The following is a 20,737-nucleotide window of genomic DNA, read 5'->3' as shown; positions in this document are numbered from 1 at the left end:
TGGATGCACCTGAAGGAGGTTGTGACCCCATGAAAGGGACGCACGCTGGGGTAGTTTGTGCACCTGCAACCCGTGGGAAGGACTCACATTGGAGAAGTTCATGGAGGACTGACTCCCATGGGAGGGACCCCACACTGGATCAGGGGAAGAGTGTGAAGAGTCCTCCCCCTCACAGGAAGGAGCAGCAGAGACAACATGCGATGAACAATATATTCATTAATGACCTGGATGAGGGGATAGAGTGCACCCTCAGCAAGTTTGCTGTTGACACAAAGCTGGGGGGGGTGGCTGACACACCGGAAGGCTGTGCCACCATACAGAGAGACCTGGACAGGCTGGAGAGTTGGGCAGAGAGGAACCTTATGAAATTCAATAAGGGCAAGTGTAGGGTGCTGCACCTGGGAAGGAATAACCCCATGCACCAGGACAGGTTGGGGGCTGACCTGCTGGAGAGCAGCTCAGCTGAAAGAGACCTGGGAGTCCTGGTGGACAACAGGATGACCATGAGCCAGCAATGTGCCCTGGTGGCCAAGAAGGCCAATGGCATCCTGGGGTGCATCAAGAAGAGTGTGGCCAGCAGGTCGAGGGAGGTCATCCTCCCCCTCTACTCTGCCTTGGTGAGGCCGCATCTGGAGTACTGTGTCCAGTTCTGGGCTCCCTGGTTCAAGAAGGACAGGGAACTGCTGGAGAGGGTGCAGCAAAGGGCTACAAAGATGATTAGGGGACTCAAACACCTCTGAGGAAAGGCTGAGGGATTTGGGTCTCTTCAGTCTGGAAAAAAGACGACTGAAGGAGGATCTTATCAACGCTTATAAACACTTAAAGGGTGGGTGTCAGGAGGATGGGGCCAGGCTCTTTTCGGTGGTGCCCAACAGCAAGACAAGACATAATGGGCACAAACTTGAGCATAGGAAGTTCCACCTAAACATGAGGAGGAACTTCTTTACTTTGAGGGTGGCAGAGCACTGGCACAGGCTGCCCAGAGAGGTGGTGGAGTCTCCAACTCTGGAGACATTCAAAACCCGCCTGGACGCGTTCCTGTGCAACCTGCTCTAGGTGACCCTGCTCTGGCAGGGGGTTGGCCTAGATGATCTCCAGAGGTCCCTTCCAACCCTACGGTTCTGTGATTCTGTGAACTGACCACAACCCCCATTCCACGTCCCCCTGTGCCACACTGGGGGAGGAGGCATGGAAAACCAGGAGTGAAGTTGAGCCCAGGAAGAGGGGAGATGTGGGGGGAGGGTGTTTTAGGGTTGTTATTTCTCATTACCCTACTCTGATTTGATTGGTAATAAGTTAATTTCCCCAGGAGTCTGATTTATGCCCATGATGGTATCGGTAAGTGATATCCCTGTCCTTATCTTGATCCACGAGCTTTTCGTTGTATTTTCTCCCTCTGTCCTGTGGATGGGAGTGACAGAGCAGCTTGGTGGGCACCTGGCGACCAGCCAGGGCCAACCCACCACACTGACAGAGGGTGAAAAAGGAACTACAAATTATTCAGTTAATATTCATAAAATATTCAAGACCTGGAGAATGTCTTGTATCAGGAAATGTAGAAAGTTCAATCTGTTCAATTTATAAAAAATACGTGATAATAGTTACAACATGCAATGGATATTAATTTTCCTTTGGGGAAGAAAACACCAGGTAAGAAAATTAATTTTACTTTTTAAGTTGCGAGAAAGAACAGAGGCAGATGACTGGAATCTGAAACCACAAACGAAACGTTATCCTCCTCATGTTCAAGGCAAGGCGTTCATCAGCCCGCTGAGGGACACGATGCCTTCACCATCCTTTGCAATCACCCTAAGTTTAGGCAATTTTATGAAAATTGTCTTTCAGAGAAGCCACGTAGGCTGGAAGCTCACAGGCCTGCTGCTGCTCTTAGGTCTGCCTGGGGAATACCAAGGTCTGTGCCCTTGTGGCCAAGAAGGCCAATTGTCTCCTCTGGTGTATTAAAAAGAGCATGGCCAGCAAGTCAAGGGAGGTCATCTTCCCCCTCTGATCTGCCCTGGGGAGGCCGCACCTGGAGTACTGTGTCCAGTTCTGGGCCCCTCAGTTCAAGAAGCACAGGGTACTGCTGGAGAGAGTCCAGCGGAGGGCTACAAAGATGATGAAGGAACTGGAGCACCTCTCTTATGAGGAAAGGCCGAGAGACCTGGGTCCGTTTAGCTTGGAGAAGGGGGATCTCATCAATGCTTACAAATATCTAAAGGGCGGGTGTCAAGAGGATGGGGCCAGGCTCTTCTCAGTGGTGCCCGTGACAGGACAAGGGGCAACATGCACAAACAGAACACAGGAAATTTCATCTCAACATAAGGAAAAACTTCTTCACTTTGAGGGTGGCAGAGCACTGGCACAGGCTGCCCAGAGAGGTGGTGGAGTCTCCATCTCTGGAGATACTCAAAACCCGCCTGGACACGTTCCTGTCCAACCTGCTCCAGGTGAACCTGCTCTGGCAGGGGGTTGGACTAGATGATCTCCTCACGTCCCTTCCAACCCCTGCCATTCTGTGACTCTGTGAAGGTGGCCCCCAAAGGTGCCAAACATATGAAAAACTCAGTATTTGATCAATCTCTAAATATTAAGCAGGAAACAGAGTCACAGAATCATTTTGGTTGGCAGAGACCCTTAAGATCGTTGAGTCCAACTGTTAACACTGGCAAATCCACCACTGAACAAACCTTGTCCCTCAGCACCACACCTACCCGACTGCTAAATACCTCCAGGGATGGCGATTCCACCACTTCCCTGGGCAGCCTGTTCCAGTGCTTGACTACCCTTTCGGTGAAGACATTTTCCCCTCAAAAACGCGGGGGGACATGCCCGCGACGCCTGCACCGAGCGGCCGCAAAGGAGCCAGGCCGGGTAGTGGTCCCGCTCCTCCACCTCCTCCTCCTCCTCCTCCTCTTCCTCCTCCTCACCGCCCCCTCGCTCCCAGGGCCTCCGGGGAGGGCAGCACCAAGTGCCGGCCAGCACCAAGGTCCCGGGGCGTCGGGCAGGCCCCGCTCCGCCCTCACCGGCCGGACAGCCCCGCCCGAGGCCGCGCCCCCCGCGTGCCGCTCCGCACGTCGCCGCCGCCGCCACAGCCGCGACCTAGCCCCGCCCCACGGGCGCGCGGGGCGCCCCGCCCCGCCCCGCCCCGCTCGCGGCGGCCGGTGAGTCGGCGCGTGCCTCAGCTGTTTCCGGCGCGCGGCGCAGGCGCAGTAGCGCGGCCTGGCCGCTGTCGGTGTTGCTGTTGTTGTCGCCGCCGCCGCCGGCCTCCTGCCCGCTCCGCCGAGCTGGCACCGCGCGGGCCGCGGCCCGCCGTGCTCCTGAGGGGCCGCAGGCCCTGCTTGGCGCTCGGCGGCGGCTTGGGGAGCGGGGGGAGGCGGGAGACGTTGCCCAGCAGGTACCCGCCGCCGGGCTGGGCCGCGGGACGTATAGGCGGGAGTGAGGGGCGGGGGGGGCGGTGGCGAGCGCGTGCCAGGCACGCGGGGCTCGCGTGCGTGACGCAGGGGTGGGTGTGGGCGCGTGACGTGGGGTCGCCGCCGCCACCGGGCAGGGCCGGGGGGGGGCACGACACAGGGACGGGACGGGACTCGGTGTCCCGTACGAGGCCGCTCTCGAAATCGTTTCTGCGAAATGGCGCAAAGCAGGGGGAGAGCCCGCGCCCCGCCCGCGGCAGGAGGGCCCCCCCCGCCGCTATATATCGCTGGCCTGGGGCACGGCCGCACGGCGGCGGTGACCCCTCAGGAGGGCTGGCAGGCGCAGGGCAGGCCCGGCGTAGGTTCAGGCAGCGGCTGAGGGAAACTGTAAGTAAGGACGCTGGTGCCCGCGGCGGTATCACCTCCGCTGCTGCTTTGGCTGCGGAGGTGTCAGCCTGCCTGACCTCCTCTGGCACTTGTCACAGGAGCTAGAGAGGTCTGGGCTTGTCATTTAAGCAAATAATGGATTTGCTTCTGCGGTTTCAGCGCAACTCTAGTATACTGTGTAAAACTCTGATCCACTCCAGAAACATCTTTCTTTGTAGGGTAAGGATTATATACTGCCTTCAGCTCTTAGGACAGAAACACATTGTTGAACTCGTGACTTTATGCTGAAGCTTTGTTCAAAGAATTGGTGTCCTTTCTTCCCCTGCGAGGAATTCTACAAAGGGGTGATAATGTAACGAGAGTTTCATTTGAAATTTGGTGTTGGCACAACGTAATTTGCTAAAGAGGTACATATTTCTCTCTGTTGGAAAGACTGTGAAGCAACTTTATGTATGCCAGTAAATGCTTTCAACAAGTGTTGTGCATTGCTCAAGATGGACTTAAACTGGCCTTTAAGGAATAATATGTTGAAATTAAAATGTTGGGATAATATTACCAAATGTCCTGAGCAGTAGATATTCCCATGAGATTGTTTAATTTGAATGTTTATCTGTCTTTATTGAAACAATAAGTAAGCTGCACCTGCTTTAGACAGCTCTGTGATTTTAGTTTAACTTGTTACTGGTTTTGGGTTTACAGTGTTGGTTTTTTTTATTTTTCAGATAACATCGTGATATGAAAGTTATTTATTGAAATATATTTTCTGGAATGAAGGAGACAAACAACATAGGAAAGGTGTAATTATTTATAAGTAATGACAGTTCATTTATCTTTAGACGCATATTTGTTCTTTGTGATTAACCCAAAAAGTCTTTGGTGGAAGCAAAGAAACAAATACCTGTGTTTGTATAGACCTAAAGTCTGTTGGAGGATAAATCATGCCATTCACCCTAGAGTATTTCATACAAGTGAGCCTCGGTGTAAATGGGCCAGAAGCAGAACATTTTGGTATAACAAATACATTTACAGCCATGACTTTTTATACTACAGAGTTTCTCAACTTTTAACGTCTTCCAAAGGACTTACAAAAGTGAACAATCGCATGTCACGAATTAAGAATACTATAGAATCTGTTTCAAAGGCAGTGTCTGGCACTCACAGTGAACTGGTTTCACGAATAGCTCGATTAAAGTCACACTCAGGTAGCCTGGGAAAAGCAAATAAAGGTAACGCAGATGCAAATAACATCAATGCAAATCTAGAAAATGATAAACAAGTCACAGATGCCAGAACACAGGAGGGTTGCAACAGAGGCCCAGCTGCAAAGAAATCTGCTTGTGCAAGTGAAAACTCAGAGTCTGTGTTAGTAAGCTCAAGTGACAGTCATCAAGATATTCCAGAAGATTCAGAATCTACTAAAACCCACCTTTTTCATATAAGCTACTTTTCTACAAATTTTGGACAGACTTACAACTTCGTAGCTGATCACATCAACTGGTACTTTAACAATAATTCTGGTATGGATCAAGAGAAAAAAAGGAATGCTTTATTACAAGACTCTAAAAGTGAAGAGAGGAATAAGCTTGATTCATCAGAAGACACTGTAATGAGTGAAGAAAAGACAGTGGATTCAGCAGCTGCTTTACCTCCTGAAGCGGAGGCTCTGGGTGCTGTAAAGACAAATACTGCTGTTCCAGTTTCTACTAAAAAAAGTATTGCAAACTTTCTTTCATATCCTAGTAACAGCGTACAAGCTTTTGTAGACAGTTACATTGGTGGGTTGGTTCCCAAGTTAAGATCTGATACAAAAGTTGTTTCACAAGAAAAGAGTAAACAGCCAGAACAAGAAGTGTCTGAAAAAGATGAGGAGGACAAAGCAAAAGAAGCTCAGACAGCAGAAGAGAGGGAAAGGCATCTGTCTCTTCAGAGAGAAAAGGCAAGTGTTTATATATTATTTCTATGTATATTTTATACAAGTGCATATATACACTATACACACATATGTGTGTATATACCTATATGTAAACTTAAATATCATACTGTAGTTTGGTTTGGAAGGGACCTTTAAAGGTCATCTAGTCCAACCCGCCTACAATGAGCAGGGATATCTTCAACTAGATCGGGTTGCTCAGAGCCCCATCCAAGCTGACCTTAAATGTTTCCAGGGATCGGGCATCTACGACCTCTCTGGGCAGTATTTCACCACCCTCATTTTAAAAAATTTCTTCCCTCTATCTAGTCTAAATCTTCCCTCTTTAGTTTAAAATCATTGCCCCTTATCCTATTGCAACAGGGCCTGCTAAAAAGTTTGTCCCCATCTTCTTTATAAGCCCCCTTTAAGTACTGAAAGACTGCAATGAAGTATGCATACTTACATAAATGAGTATATACCTACGTATGTACTTACATACCTATAAGTGCATCTGTATGTACACATTTATATGTATACGTACGCATGTACTTACATAAATAAGTATATATATACACAGATATAAAAACCGCATAAACTTATATATACTGGTATTGTATGTAAAGTTATATCTAAACTTGCATACACATGTACTTATAAATACATATATAAATGTCTGTATACATATATAAAAATGTGTATACTTTCAATATAGGTACATACATGTATACGTAAGTGTATATATAAAGTGTATAGTATGTGTGTGTATAGTATATACATATATTTTGTTTATATATATGTAGAGAAAGAGTACATAAATATAGACATATCTAGTTGCTTTTTATTGTTGTAGTTACAGCAGTCTTGCACTCCTTCATGGTCCAAATACCATGATTTCACAGTTGCCCTGAAAATATGTCTGAGTACATGCTGACACATGTTTGTTTGGTGTATTGTTGCTGTGAGCCGCCTTTATTTTTCTAGTAAACAAGGAATCAAGAGGTTGCCTGTTTATGTTTAAGCAATGCTGCCTGTAGCAGATCTCCAGTACAACATGCTGTCCGTTACTTCTGAGAAATCTTAAAATAACAGTTTGGAATTAGTCTTGACAAATCATACACATTTCTTAGAGCATTTTACGTTATCTGTATGACTTTATATTTTTTTAGATTATTGCAAGAGTGAGTATTGATAACAGGACTCGAGCCTTAGTTCAAGCCCTACGAAGATCCTCTAATCGAAGAGTCTGTATCAGCAGGGTTGAAGAACTGACCTATCATCTTCTGGAATTTCCAGAGAGCAGAGGAGTTGCAATTAAGGTGCAAATAGTCTTTATGCTTAGGCAAAAAATAAATATCTGGCGCACAATCGATGTAGAATAACAGAAAACTTTCTTCTATGCTTTTGTGGGCTATTCATATTTTCTGTGTGTAAGGATTACAATATGAATGTCTCTAGCTATTTTTTAGCTGGTCCAGGCAGACTCGTATGCAAACTATCAGTAGTTTAGCTAAAGGCTCTTAAGATTGCAATGTCTAATTTAGAAGCACACAGTATTGTCATGTGGATAGATAGTGTAGCTTATTCTAATGGTAGATGAAGGTCATACACTGTGTCCTCTGTCGCAATTGACCAGTCAAGAATGTACGGTACGGTTGATCTGCGTATGCACAACAGTTTTTATGCTTGTTTGCATGCTTCCTTCGAAGAGAGATGACAAGAGTGGAGTATAACCATCACATAAGTTCATGTAATCTAGTCCTACTCGTTCTCTTTCCTGCAGTGAGAGGACAGGAGGTGGGTGATAGACTATTTGAGCAGTACTAGACAAATCACAGCATTTGCCAGTCCCGTGCCTTTTTCCACAAGATGTGGCAGGTGTGTGACATAGATTGTAGAGTTGCTGGAAAGGAGATCTTTAGGAACAGAGTGCAAGCCAGGTGAATCATCTGGGCAGCGTACAGGTCAGGCATCCACATGAATAGATGTGAACTACTTTGTTATGAAGGAGTACATTCATTACTCCCATTTTGATTATAATACTCTATATTTTTGTGATAATAATTGACATTTAAAAATTACTTAGTGTGAGGAAGAATTTTAATTTTTTTTTTTGTTTTAATATTAGTGCACTTAGAAGGCATTTCCTGTTTTGAAGCCATGTGATACTTGCACAGCAAAATCTGGGCTTTTAACTATACTTGGTGTACTCCATACTTGAGTTGGTCAATGTGACATTAAAGTCAGTAAAACTAAACTGCTGGTAAATATAACTTCCCTAGCTATTCAAAAGATTTACATTTTACCTTGATTGTTTACTTCTGATGGGTAGTTACTTTTAACAATGGGGCATGTACAACATAGTACTGGAGTCCTTTCTTTCCCTTCTTAGAAAGAGAGATGGGTACATACAGGTTTAGAGAAGTTCTCCTCTGAGCTTAAGTAATGTATTACTTTTATACTTAAATGCCAAATTAGTAAATTTAAACATGGAATCTTTTTCTGTAAACATATAGTTAGAGTGAAATATCTTTGTATTTGTCAATAGGAAAAATTAATCCCGTGCCTACTGCGACTGAGACAGGCAAATGACGAAAGTCTTCAGGCTGCTGTTAGAGAGACTTTAGCTATAATTGGATATACAGACCCTGTGAAAGGCTGGGGAATTAGAGTCCTCACTATTGATGGAGGAGGAACAAGGTAAAACCTCTGTTTTTTTTATATACTTGCTGCCCTTTTCATACTGTAACTGGAAATAAAATTTCCATTTCTCTTTGATAAGTTTGTGTCCAAAGATGCAATTTATTATTTACGGTTCTGTTACGTTTGACTATCCAAGTGGTGGGTATTATTTTTGTATGCATTTGTGCTTAAATTTCCATGCATTAATAGTCCTATGACACTGAAATTACTTACCCATTTAAAGTTGGCTACACACTAAAAGTGCTTGGATTGGCTTGTTCTCCTTTTGGAAGTAAATTAAATGGTGGTTTGAGTTAGTCTGCTCAGAAGTCTAATCTCAGAAATACAAAATTGATGTGAAATGCTAGAAGTAGTTTATACTCTTATGATTGTGTTGACTTAGTAAAAAAAAAAAAAGTTCTTGTTTGGAGGCTCACCTGCCTTAGCAGGACTGATCTCTTATGAAAGAATGAATAGGCAAGTGGTGAAGGATATTCTAGCTGTGCTGTTGATTTATAGTTCTTCTGCAGCGAACGTTTTTTTCTTTTTAATTTATGCACCACATGTCCTTAGTTACATGTGCCCTAGTTCTGCATGAATTCATGCACCTACCACAATTTGTAAAGAGTAGTAGCTGAAGCATGTTCATTAAATTTGAAGTCTGGTATTTGCTAAAAGCTGTGTTTCCAGGCATATTTGAAGAAATCTTATTGGGCAAGTATTTACTGATTCACAAATCTTTCTTAGTAGAAAGTCTGAAGTCATTGCAGAAATAGTTTAATGAACTTTTTGTTTCCCCATAGTATTTCTTTACTTGCATCAAAATCACTTGTCTTCAGTAAGGAGTAAGTGTATGTCACAACTTCAACATTTGTGTTTCCAAAAGTTCATTGTAAACCATAAAGATTTTACAAAGTAGAAAGAAGGGTGCTGTATGTATAAATAAAGTGTGTTAATTTTCCAGTTGGATTTCTAGGAGAGTGACATTATAAGACACCTTATCTTTAGGAAGCGGTATCTACCGCTGTGACACTAAATGAAACAAATCCAGAGAGTGAGCCTGAGTACTGACTGCTTAATTGGTGGTGTTCAGCTGGTTATAGTTTTGGACTGGGTTGATGAGTGCTCTTCAGCAAGAGCCAGGACAGATCTGGGACAGCGGGCAGGAGGTGCCATTCTCAGCAGAATGTGTTGGCAAGATGGTACTTGGTTTGGTGCTTCTTTTGCCATACACAATTCTGTACCTCTAGCCCAGCACAGCACCTTTGAATGCCAGGTACTCTGTTTCATGCTATAGAAGCCCAAGTCTGATGGTCTGGAATGCATCTCTCCTATTATTTCAGACACATTGAATTGAGGCAAGAAACCCACAGACAGAAAAATACTATGTCCCAAGGGGCATTATATAGCCCTGTTAAGACTGAACTTTAAGTGCTGTGTGGTGTGGATGCAGCTAAAATCTCTCCTGAGTCTGCACCTACAGAAAATTATTATCCCTGAGCCTTTGCTACCGAGCAGAATGGCTACAAAACAATATGGCTGTAACTGTTGAATACTCTTTTTGGTATGCCTGAGTATGTCATTTATATTTAGTATTCATCATTCCATTTTAATTGTGTTCTGCTGCTCTTTTATTCCCTGAAATATTCAGGATTCTTGCTGTTGTAGGTGCTCAGTTGTAATGAGTTATAATTAAGCAAAGGTGTGCTTAATTAGAGCTATGTAAGATGAAACTACCATTGTATGTGAAGGGCGCCTTTTTGTGTTTCAGGGGTTTAGTTGCACTTCAGACTCTACGGAAACTAGAAGAACTAACTGGAAAGCCAGTTCATCAACTTTTTGACTACATTTGTGGTGTAAGCACAGGTAACTATCCAAATTATCCAAAAAATCCAAACACTTTGGAATCTTGCTGTCAGTATAGTAAAAGAACATCTGAGAATAAATGTAGATTTTTGCAGAAGTTTACAGTTTCTGACTTTGTGCGTAAGCTAGAAAAGTACAGGTGTGATTTCTAAAGTCTTTCTTTTTTCTTCGGAATAAGAACTTAGCGTGATGCTTGGTATGCTTGTAACTTCAAACTAAATTGTCATTTTTCAACCAATATGAAACCTTAATTTTGTGCACAGATACAATTATCTTAGATGTTCATGGGTCTTTACAGACAACTGAGGTAACATCCCTCAGGGACTAATACTGGGCCAGAGGTGTTTCCTGTCTTTACTAATGGCCTGCACAGTGGGACAGAGTGCGCCTCTAGCAAGATCTTGGATGATACTAAATTAGAGGAAGTGGTCAGTACAGTGATGCTCTTTGTTCAGATCGGCCTGTGCGGGTTGGAGAAGCAGATTGACAGGAACCACCTAAGGTTCAGTAAAGCCAAGTACCAAGCCCTCTATCTGAGGTAGGCTGACAGGCTAGAAACCAGCTTTACAGAAAAAGGCCTGGTCCTGTTGGAACAAGTTGAACATGAATTATCAGTGTACCCTTGCAACAAAGAAAGCTGACCACATATTAGTTTATATGTGGAAGAACACACCCAACAGATTAAGGGTCTCTGTTTGGCTACTGTATGTCTAGTTTTAGGCTTCTCAGTAGACCCTTAATCTGTTGGGTACATTCTTGTACATACAGGGTGAGTTTGGCAGAGGGCCAAGTAGATGGTCAGGGGAATGAAGGTCATGACAAAAAAAGGAGAGTGCAAAAACTGGGTTTATTCAGCCTTAAGAGGGGAAGGCTAAGGGGAGGGCTTATTGCTGTTTCAAGTAATGGGAAAATACAGAGAAGATGAAGCTAGACTCTTCCTGAAGATGGACAATGCTAGCGGAAAAGCTGACAGACAAGTTGGAATATGGGATGTTACAATTTGGTGTAAGGAATCATGTTTTCCTTGCAAGGGTGGTCAGACACTGGAAGGAGTTGCCTGCACACGCTGTGGAATCTCCAGCCCTGTAGATATTCAAAACTCAGCTGAACAAGTGCTGAGTAACCTGTTCCAATTGAACCTGTCTTGAGCAGGAAGCTGGACTAGATGACTCCCAGCCTTAATTGTTCTGTGACTCAATGATAAATTACTCCTCCCTAGGAAGAAGGAAACTCTAAAGTGTAAATTTCCTTTTAAGACAGTCGTCTCTTTTGGAAATGATGCTAGACCAGTAACAGCATAATGCTGATCGCTAATGTAAGAGGCATGCTGTAGTTCAATAGCTGTTCCCTTTAGAACCCCAAATTCTTCAATTTTTCGCACCATACTCATTTTCCATACAGTTTCATTTAGAAAGAACATTACATGCAGATCACCATGACTAGTCACAATGTTCGTGTTTCCAGAGATTTGCTTAGTGTGCTCAAAATAGTAGAGAAGAGGAAACTGTTTAGGTCTGCTAGACAGATTTTGTTTGTAGGCACAATATAGTTCCCTGCTTTACATTTTCAATAGTCTTTGAAAGAAAAATCCATTGTTAATTAATTTAGCAGTCAGTGGTTGTTTCTTTAGAACATAATTTCACTAACCAAACACTTCCTTAATGTCTCCCTCAATCACGATAAAGGTGTTTTACCGTTGGTAGAGAGGCTTGGTGTTCTTAATTCGATCTGATTAGAACTAACTTTATTCTTAATTCTTTACCAGATTTTGGGTTTTATACTTTTAGTAAGTACTTAACATGTTCTTTTAAGCTTTGTTTACACTGTCAAGCATTTGTCTGCGGTAGTCCATCTTGCAATAATAGGTGACAAGACATGGCTGGGACAGGTTGTACATATCTGTCAGCATGTGCTAGCAGTGTGCTTTCCCATTTCAATGTGTTAATGGTACATATGCCAATAGAATTTGCATAAGCTTGCAGCTGGATGAATTGTGGTTTAAAGAGTGATGTATTAAATGAAAGGAAGGATGCCTCTTGTGTGTTACAGTTCTTTTTTTCTGTTGTGCTTTTCATCTCTTATTTAGCTGGTTTACTTTTGAGGTTTAGAAATAATGTTTGCTGTGAATTCAGCATCTTAGAAACTATCTTTGTAGTTAGTTTCCCTGTACTTCACTGGTGGTTACAGGGTGTAAATGCAGGCAGTCACAGAGAAAGATCACTGTAAGGCTGCTGTAATGGGCCCGGTGTATTTAGGTCACTTACCTATTGCTGAGCATATCTGGAATGGAAGTGCCAGAAAATCTGCAAGTACATTCAATGCACTGATGGACACTGAACTTTTTTAATGGGGAACCACATTAATGTAAATTCTCTACCGAGTTTGTACCTGTAGCGATAAAAACAAGGCAGTTGAGAGGAGTAAGTACCATTGCCCCATGAACTGAACTCCTGGGAATTCTCTTAAGTGAGAGTAATTATCACTGTTCTCCAGAGTACCACATGCTTTTATAGAAGCACAGAGCACTTAACCCATTGAGCAGAACTTAACTGCAGGTGGGTGTGGCTTGTATGTTCTTTTCACGGCTGGTGTGGTCTCCCAGTATAGCAAAGATACATCTCAATAGTGATATAATTTAGTTACAGGAAGCAGTAAACTGCTGAAGAGTATGTGATCAGGCAAAGTGTGTACTACCACATTTTCAAAAGTGCTGGCCTGCTACAAGAATTTTAAAAATACACTTTTTTCCTAAATTCCTATATTGATCTTATAATTAGTTGCATTTAGATGCATATTCCTCCCAAGTTGTTAAGAACAGCATAGAGCGAGTGCCCTCATATATTCTCCCAGTCTTCAGTGATTTGCAGATGAGGAGCCTCTTTAAAAAAAGCTGGCATCTCTCTGTATTGATTTTTTTTTTTGTCCATGATGTCTTTCCAGTTTTGAAATGCATTTTGAAAACCTTTCTGATGGAAAAAAGGTGTGTTTTTTTTTTTTTTTAGGAGAACTCATCATTAAGTTGTGTCATGGTATTACACAGCTGGAAGCGTCTGTAGGAGGTTATCTCATTTCCCAAGGGAAGGATCAGCTGTGTTGTGTTGCACTATTGACAGTTTTCTAAGATTTTGAATCATGTCAGACCTCTTCAGAAAATTTTTGCTAGTGCTCTGCTGTCTTTACATTTGGGGGGAAAAAAAAAAAATCCAAATGTGTAATGTGGACCTTCCTGTTGCAGTTCAAATTTGTTTCCTCTTCTCCTGACTCCCCAGGAACAGGGATAACAGATTCTTTCTTTTCTCTTTGTGGCAGCCTTCTGGGCACTGAAAAGCTTTAGTCGTATCCTCTTTACTCAGGCCTTTCTTACAGACTGATTTCCTTGACCTGTGATTGGGTTTTGGGAACTTTTGTGTGTGTGTGTCTTATGTTTTTTCAATTGGTCTACATGATTATTGAAAAATGTTATTCAGGTACAGCTGTAGCACTTAAGCTGAGGTCTTATTAGTATCGAATAAGGTACTTTTATATTTCAGGTGATATTCTTGCCTATCATGTGTCTTATTAGCCAACTGTATTCCTGTGTTCTTCAAGATATGCTCCTTAGCCTCCCAGGGTTTTACTTAGATATTTTTTCCCCCTGAAGTATTGGCCTGGTCGAGATGGCGACATGGTGGCTGGAGCATAGGAGTCCGTGATAGACAGCAGGATGTGATAGAAGCATCAGAAACCTTTTTCACTGAACCGTGATAGAGCCTGCACTATATCTTTGATTTTGACCTTCCTTTCCTGTGAGTGTCTTATTACTATCCAGCAGCCCTTTAATGTGTACCTTGACCTGATATTACCTACTGCCACTTGCATACTGATGCAAGCTGCAGTCTTTGGTGCTGTTTCTCAGGAGGTGAAGTGAAAATGAGTTTGTAGTTGGTATGAATTTTGTCACTATGGCTTTAAAACTGCTTACCAAAATAGAAAATGCATGATATTCCAGAATTGGTGCTAGAGAGTTAAGAGGAAAAGAAGGTAGCATAGGATTTGCATTGTTCAGGAAAATGGTGTTTCTCTGCTGCTGGATGTTTAGTCTGTGTTCAATACAGGCATTTGGTGATTTGGCAGTTGAGTAAGTTTCTCTTGATGAAACTTTCATGTGTCAGGTGGGCCCAAGTTATATTAAGCATGTGTGCTGTGTTTTTAAGAATTGAGACCATGAATCTACTGACACTTGGCTATCAAGGTGATGGGGTTTCTAAGAGCAAAAGAAGCTTGGATGTCGTGTTTCCCTTAAAGCCTTCTATAACTTTTTTTATGTAGTTGTTTCTGCATGTGTTTTACTCCAAGAATTTGCTCCTTTTAAAATTAATTTTATTCAAACCCATTGCAGTAATTTCCAAATTGGAAAAATCATGTGTCCTAATTACTCCTAATGCTTAATTACATGTCCTCACAGTATTGCACAATGAGATTTTAAGGTTGTATGTGTCCCTTTCAGTTTAACATATCTAAGAATTGTAGTGATTCATTAATTGTATTTTTCCAGGCCTTTTAATGGTATTCTGCAACCATGCTTTTTTGGATACTGTTGTTTTGTTCCTAGAAGGGTAGGTCATACGTGTTTTTTTAGGCACACACTAGATGGCAGTATGTATGAATGACTAATTATAAGTGGTTGCAACCAAATGTATTCCAAAATAGTCAAAACTCCCTTCTTTTTACAGAATTTTCCTAGAATTTTTCTTTACTGACTCGGAGTTTACCAAATAGCAAGTAATGGTCCAAATATATTTTTAGTACCGTAGCATTGATTTCTCTTACTCCTCTTTTCCAATAAAGCAGTGGATTTAATTTGCTTTCTTCCATATACGTGTTGGCAGGGATGAAATCTGCAAAATGAAATAATGCTATTTGTCAACTTCTTATAGTTCTGTGTCTGAAAGCAGACTCTTCCTATCTTGTATATGTCCTTTAAAACATGGTTCGTGATCTTTGAACAGGAATTTAGTGATATAAATGTCAGCTGATCTTCCCTTTTCAAGATAGATATCCTGCTAACCTATGGACTACATTAAACAGTAATCTATCTTTATAATCTTACTCCAGGCTATATTTTACATTTCAAAATACTTCTTTTTCAGGAGCTATATTAGCTTTTATGTTGGGGTTGTTCCATATCCCTCTGGATGATTGTGAAGAACTGTATCACAAGTTAGGATCAGATGTTTTTAAGCAGAATGTCATTGTTGGAACAGTCAAAATGGGTTGGAGCCACGCCTTTTATGACAGTGATATCTGGGAAAAAATGCTCAAGTAAGTAAAAAAATGATCAGCTGAAAAATAATTACTATAATATCTGAGAGCCTTCTGTTTTGTTTTTGTTTCACTGGTAACCAAATTCTTAAAACAAGTAGAAAGGATTAGTATATACTCTCATTCTTTTGAAATAGCTGTTTTCATAATTACCAAAACATTGAAAGCCTTTAATGTAATGATTTCTGTTTCTGGAGAGTAAAGTAAGCTTTAGTGCACTGATTTCTGATTATATTCCTGTATACTTGCCAGCTCTGCTTCATCTGACTCATTATAGATCTGCTACAAATTTTACTAGCCACCTGCTGTGCCTTTTTTTCTTATAGGCGACATGGTGAGAAATTAAATAATCTGCTGTAGTAGGAATTTTTAATCTTAGCTGCTGTATTGACGGGTTTTGCCCATTGCCTCTTTCTTTGAACAGGGAAATGAGCTGTAAGGATTGCAATTAAAACATATCTGCTGTATCGGAGTTGCCAGTGGAATGGTATTTGTTCATAGATATGCGCATTAATGGCTATTTAGGAAAAGTCACTGGAAGAAATTATTAATATTTATTACAAGCTTTATAACTTAATTTTATTCATCTGTATTTGTATTGATAGTTCCATTGTTTATACTTTTTAGCAAGCTAATGTCATAGTGTAAGCTGGCACTGCTGCCAAAAGAACTGAAACACTTTCTCTGAGAGCAAATGTAAAATGGTAAAAGCTGGTTTGGATAAGTAATGACAAGCTCCTTTGGGAACAGGATTAATGTATTTTATGGGATTGAAACAGTTTTTCTGTACATTATAGCGGGAATACCTGTGCTGCCTAAGCATCTCACTTCTTTGCTGAAGTGGAGATAGAGGCTTCCAAGCACTTCTCTGTGCTCTTGCATATTTTTTAGGAATAAGTGTGTTTATCAAATGATTATCATGAGTTTTTCTTCCCAGATATCTGGAGTTCCTCTTTTTTTAGAAAAGAGATTTTTCTCTGCCTTCCCTCTTTTCCTCCCCTGCTCACATAAAAGAATTCTTGTGAAAATCAGAATTACCTCATGTGAAAGTATTTTACATGCCTTTAATTAAAACGCTATTATTCTTTGCAGCTACATGTAACATGAGGGAGGTAAAGCACTCTACTCTTGTGCAATGGACAGAAGCCAGGCAATTATTATATTATCCATAGATTAAATTAAAAATTAAATTTGCTGATCAACAAATAACTTTTTTTGACCTCATTCTGCAATGTTGAATGGAGATGCTATGCCTACACAACATTTTATTGAAACAGTAGGGATTCCTGCAGGCTTCTAGAACTAAGAAAGGAATTCAAAGGTTATGTAGCATCTCTTTATAGTAATAAGGAGGTCAGGTCTAAATTTCAGTCATTGCATAGGAAAACTGCTTCATGTTTTGTTTTAAATTTAAAAGCCTTACATGTGCTGGGTGGCTTTTTTTTTGTCTAAATGGTAGTAGACTTGTCAGCCTTGCTTGAAATAGAGAGTATCCATTTACCATACACAGGCATGCAATATACATTTAGCCCTACCACGGTATTGGTGGTATTATTTTCTGTCAGAAAGTATTCTTGCTGAAAAGAATTAAGCTAATGTTGCATTAGGCTAATGTTGCATGCATTCATGAGGCATACTATAAATTCCATTTGAGAAAATGACAACTGATTTTGGTTAACTAAGTTTTTATTCTGAGTGCTCTAGGGAATTGAGTTTATGTCTTATATACATGTTTATTTTAACTCTTCGTATGTATTCCTTGAATTGCAGTTTGAGGACTGGTTTTAATCAGTTACTTTGTGCAGAAAACTATACTTACCTTACATCAATGTATGTAATGCTATATTGAATTGCATTTGTAAGAAGCAGCTGGCTTATAGTTTGAAGTTTTCTGGTTTGTTTTTTTTTTTTCCCCTGTTGTTTGCATATACAATTTTCTTCTTTTGTATTGTCCTGAGAAGCTACAGAGAAATTTGGTGAGCAGCTAGAGGTTTTCACAAGCAAACTAAAATCCCATACTGGGAATTTGTAATCTCGAGAAGCAATCAAGCACTGCGTAGGGGGTAGGGTAAAAGTTACATGTTCTCCGTTGGTAGGAAAACGGATAGTGCGTGTGTTTGGGATTACAAGTAATAGTACTTCAAACCAGTATTTGCTATGCAAATTGAAGTATATATTGAGACTGCTCTCCAGTGACTCAACCGGCAACACATTCTGTTCCAGTTAGTCACTGCAGACATACTCAACAGATTCTGCAGCATTATCAGTGGGATGTTCTGTATCTTTATGGAATGTGCAGTAAAAGGCTCTCTTGTATGTTTGGTAAATAGTCGTACTTTCCTGGTACTTTTGTTGTTATAAGGGGGTAAAAGTTACAATTTTGCGTTTCAAATTTCTCCAGACTATTTGATTGTACCCTGGCTGTAGCCCATTAGAATGTTTCTTTAAGCATATGGTTGTCAATATGTTCTTCATAGCGTTATTGAAATATTAGTGACTTAAGCCAATGGAAGAGCAACATTTGTAAAGGAGAATTGTTTAGGTAGGTCATGTCTAGAGGACGCAGGTCACAGACAGAAATAACAAAGCAGATAAATGAAAAAATAGGATGGTAAATGAAATTGTGTGAAGTGATAACCTGTGAGTGGAAAAATGTAAAATACAGGATTTAAACTAATATGAAAAGTGATTTGGGTGTTGTCATGGACAATTTAATGAAACATCTGTATACTTGTGGTCAAGCAAGATGATTCAGTGTGTGATGGCTGGGATTGAAAATACAGAAAATATAATACTGTTCTATTAATCCATAATACAGATTCATTTAAAATACTATTTATAGCCTCAGTTACCCCATTTTAGAGAATATTTGTTGCAAGATTGGTAAAAAGTATCCAGTGACCTAAAGCCAACTTGCACAAAGGAATTGGGACTCTCTATTGTTAAAAAAACCAAACAAGTTAAAGCAGTAATTTGACATAGTAAGATATCTTGAGAATTACTGTTCTCATCTCTTCTTCAAGAGCAAGGGACTAGTCAATAAAATTAAAATTAGGAGACTTTCTCTTTTAACACAGTATGTGAATAAACTGGAATTAATTGTGTTGTGACCTCAGTAAAGAAAATAATTGAACAGTGAGGCTTGACAAAGACATTTTCTATAGTAGGCAATTACAGTATTAATGCTAGCAACAAAACTAAAATAAATTTGCATTTATCTTTAGACCTTAATGTCTAAAGTTGCATAGTAGTTTAAGGGATTTCTTATACCTACTCTGAAGCATCAATTCCTGGCCTTCATAAGAAACAAAATGTGAGAAAATAATTATTCAGTTTGCCTGTTTCTATCATTAAGCAGTGGATATTGCTTATGCAGCTTTTTAATCTTTGCATTCAGGGTTTGGGGAAAAAAAATCTCATACAGATATTTAGGAATAAGTAGATGAAACTTATGCAAATAACGTCAGTATATGTCTCTCATATCTCACCTCTGTCAATCTCATCTTATTTTTGAATGTTCCTACTTCATGGTTTCGTGTGTCTTTGTCTCCTCCTGAAATCAATTAGTGAGCGTAGATGGCACTCTTCCACTTCTGGTTGATGACTGTGAGACTGGAATTAATGCATTTAGTGGAAAAATAAAACAAAACAGCACTAATGATGTAAGAATTGTGTCAGCAGCAGTGTTTGATGATAGGACTAGAAGCTGTCCCCCTTCCTCCCTATCAAGAACGCATACACAGTCATCCTTCAAGCAGAGATATCCACTAGTGGAACAGTAAATTGTCCTGCCTCCAAATACAGTTTACTGTCTACATTGAGGACTACAGCAGTTGTAGCATTTAAAGCTTCTTTTATCTTCTGACATGACTAGATTGATAAAGGTGTTGTTTTTAACAGTGGAAGCGCTACTACCTACTGTCACAGTAGTGCGAGCTGTAGATGGATGATCTCTTAACAGCAACACATGGAATCGCCTTACTTAAAAAGTGTGGCAATACTGAAAACCATCTTTGCAGAATAAGGTAGATGTGCCACCTGTGTTTGTGTGGGCTGTGTCCAAGGGGAGGGAGAAAACTTGCTGATTTAAATGAAAGCCTGTTTGGAATCATTATGGATGAGCATCCGCTCTGTAGAGTTTTATACGTTTACTGTAAGCAAATCAAACTTGAAATAGATGCTGATAGGAGATTATTGGCTAGTATTCTGATATCCTCTAGTCTCCTGTACTGTGCAGGAGGGCTACCTTCTAGTAGCAATTAGAATATTGACCCTAATGCTGATGTAATGATAAATTACAGTGCTGACTATTCATGTGATTTCACTGTCAGATCTATAAAAATGTATGCATATGAAGAAATTCCACCTGAAAAATAGATGTTAAATGCATATTGAATTATTGTTGTGGAAAATTACATGTAGATGTTTTCGCTTTCTTCTAAATCATCTAGACTGTTGTCTCTTTCTTTGCTTTTGTTTTCATAATAATTCGAGAGTAATTTTAATTACTATAAAATGGCTTAATAAGGATATTGCTGCATTTAAGAATCAAAAAAATCAAAGTACTTTGTTTTCCTCTCACAAAGTAGTTGAGTAATCCTGATGATTTATGTTTAAGTACGTGGTGAAGTGAGTAACTGAATCAAGACCTCAATCGCTCTGCAGACTTATTTCCAACAGCCTTGAAGGTTTGAAATATTGGTCCATTGAAGTCAACCGTAGAAATCCAATTATTAAAGTGAAGTGATGTAAGCAAGCATTGCTTCTTTTAAATGCAAAGTTCTCAGAAGTAAGGATGATAAAAATGTATGTCTTTTATTCATGTTAAACTGATGGAGCATTTTCAATTTTTTACACTTATTTGTAGGGAGAAAATGGGCTCAAATCTTATGATTGAAACTGCAAGAAATTCCAAATGTCCGAAGGTAAGTACAGTTTTCTAAGGCAAATACTAATTATATATTCCACGAGTACTTTTAAGAGTTCTGAGTAAGAGTACTATCCCTAGAAGAATATTGTATAAACAGCATGAGCATTGATACGCTCTTTAAGCTTCCATATGAGATAACCCATGCTTTTAAAGGATAAAAATTCATTAGAGACTTGAATTTCTACAGCAATTTCTTATATTTTTATTTAATACTTTAAGTTAGAATGTGCTTCAGAGATGTTAAAAGGCTTA

The 20,737-nt window shown here is 40.5% G+C and overlaps 1 protein-coding gene across 4 annotated transcripts in view; it reads left to right on the top strand.

The window, feature by feature from the left end:
* Positions 1–3,192: 3,192 nt before the first annotated feature.
* The window catches only part of PNPLA8 (patatin like phospholipase domain containing 8), a 40,065-nt gene continuing 22,520 nt past the window's right edge, over positions 3,193–20,737 (top strand). The window contains exons 1-7 of one of the 4 annotated variants that reach the window (XM_063323167.1): positions 3,193–3,394; positions 4,520–5,733; positions 6,876–7,025; positions 8,255–8,406; positions 10,160–10,254; positions 15,384–15,555; positions 20,423–20,480. In XM_063323167.1, coding sequence (XP_063179237.1) covers positions 4,612–5,733; positions 6,876–7,025; positions 8,255–8,406; positions 10,160–10,254; positions 15,384–15,555; positions 20,423–20,480 — 1,749 coding nt within the window. In that variant the 5' untranslated portion in view covers positions 3,193–3,394; positions 4,520–4,611. Of the gene's footprint in view, positions 3,395–3,684; positions 3,798–4,063; positions 4,205–4,519; positions 5,734–6,875; positions 7,026–8,254; positions 8,407–10,159; positions 10,255–15,383; positions 15,556–20,422; positions 20,481–20,737 lie in introns of those variants that run through there. The other 3 variants (XM_063323164.1, XM_063323165.1, XM_063323166.1) reach the window with 3 other exon arrangements.

The sequence above is a fragment of the Chroicocephalus ridibundus genome, chromosome 1 (assembly GCF_963924245.1).
Source record: "Chroicocephalus ridibundus chromosome 1, bChrRid1.1, whole genome shotgun sequence".
Lineage (NCBI taxonomy): Eukaryota > Metazoa > Chordata > Aves > Charadriiformes > Laridae > Chroicocephalus > Chroicocephalus ridibundus.
This window is presented reverse-complemented; position numbering and strand designations above follow the sequence as displayed.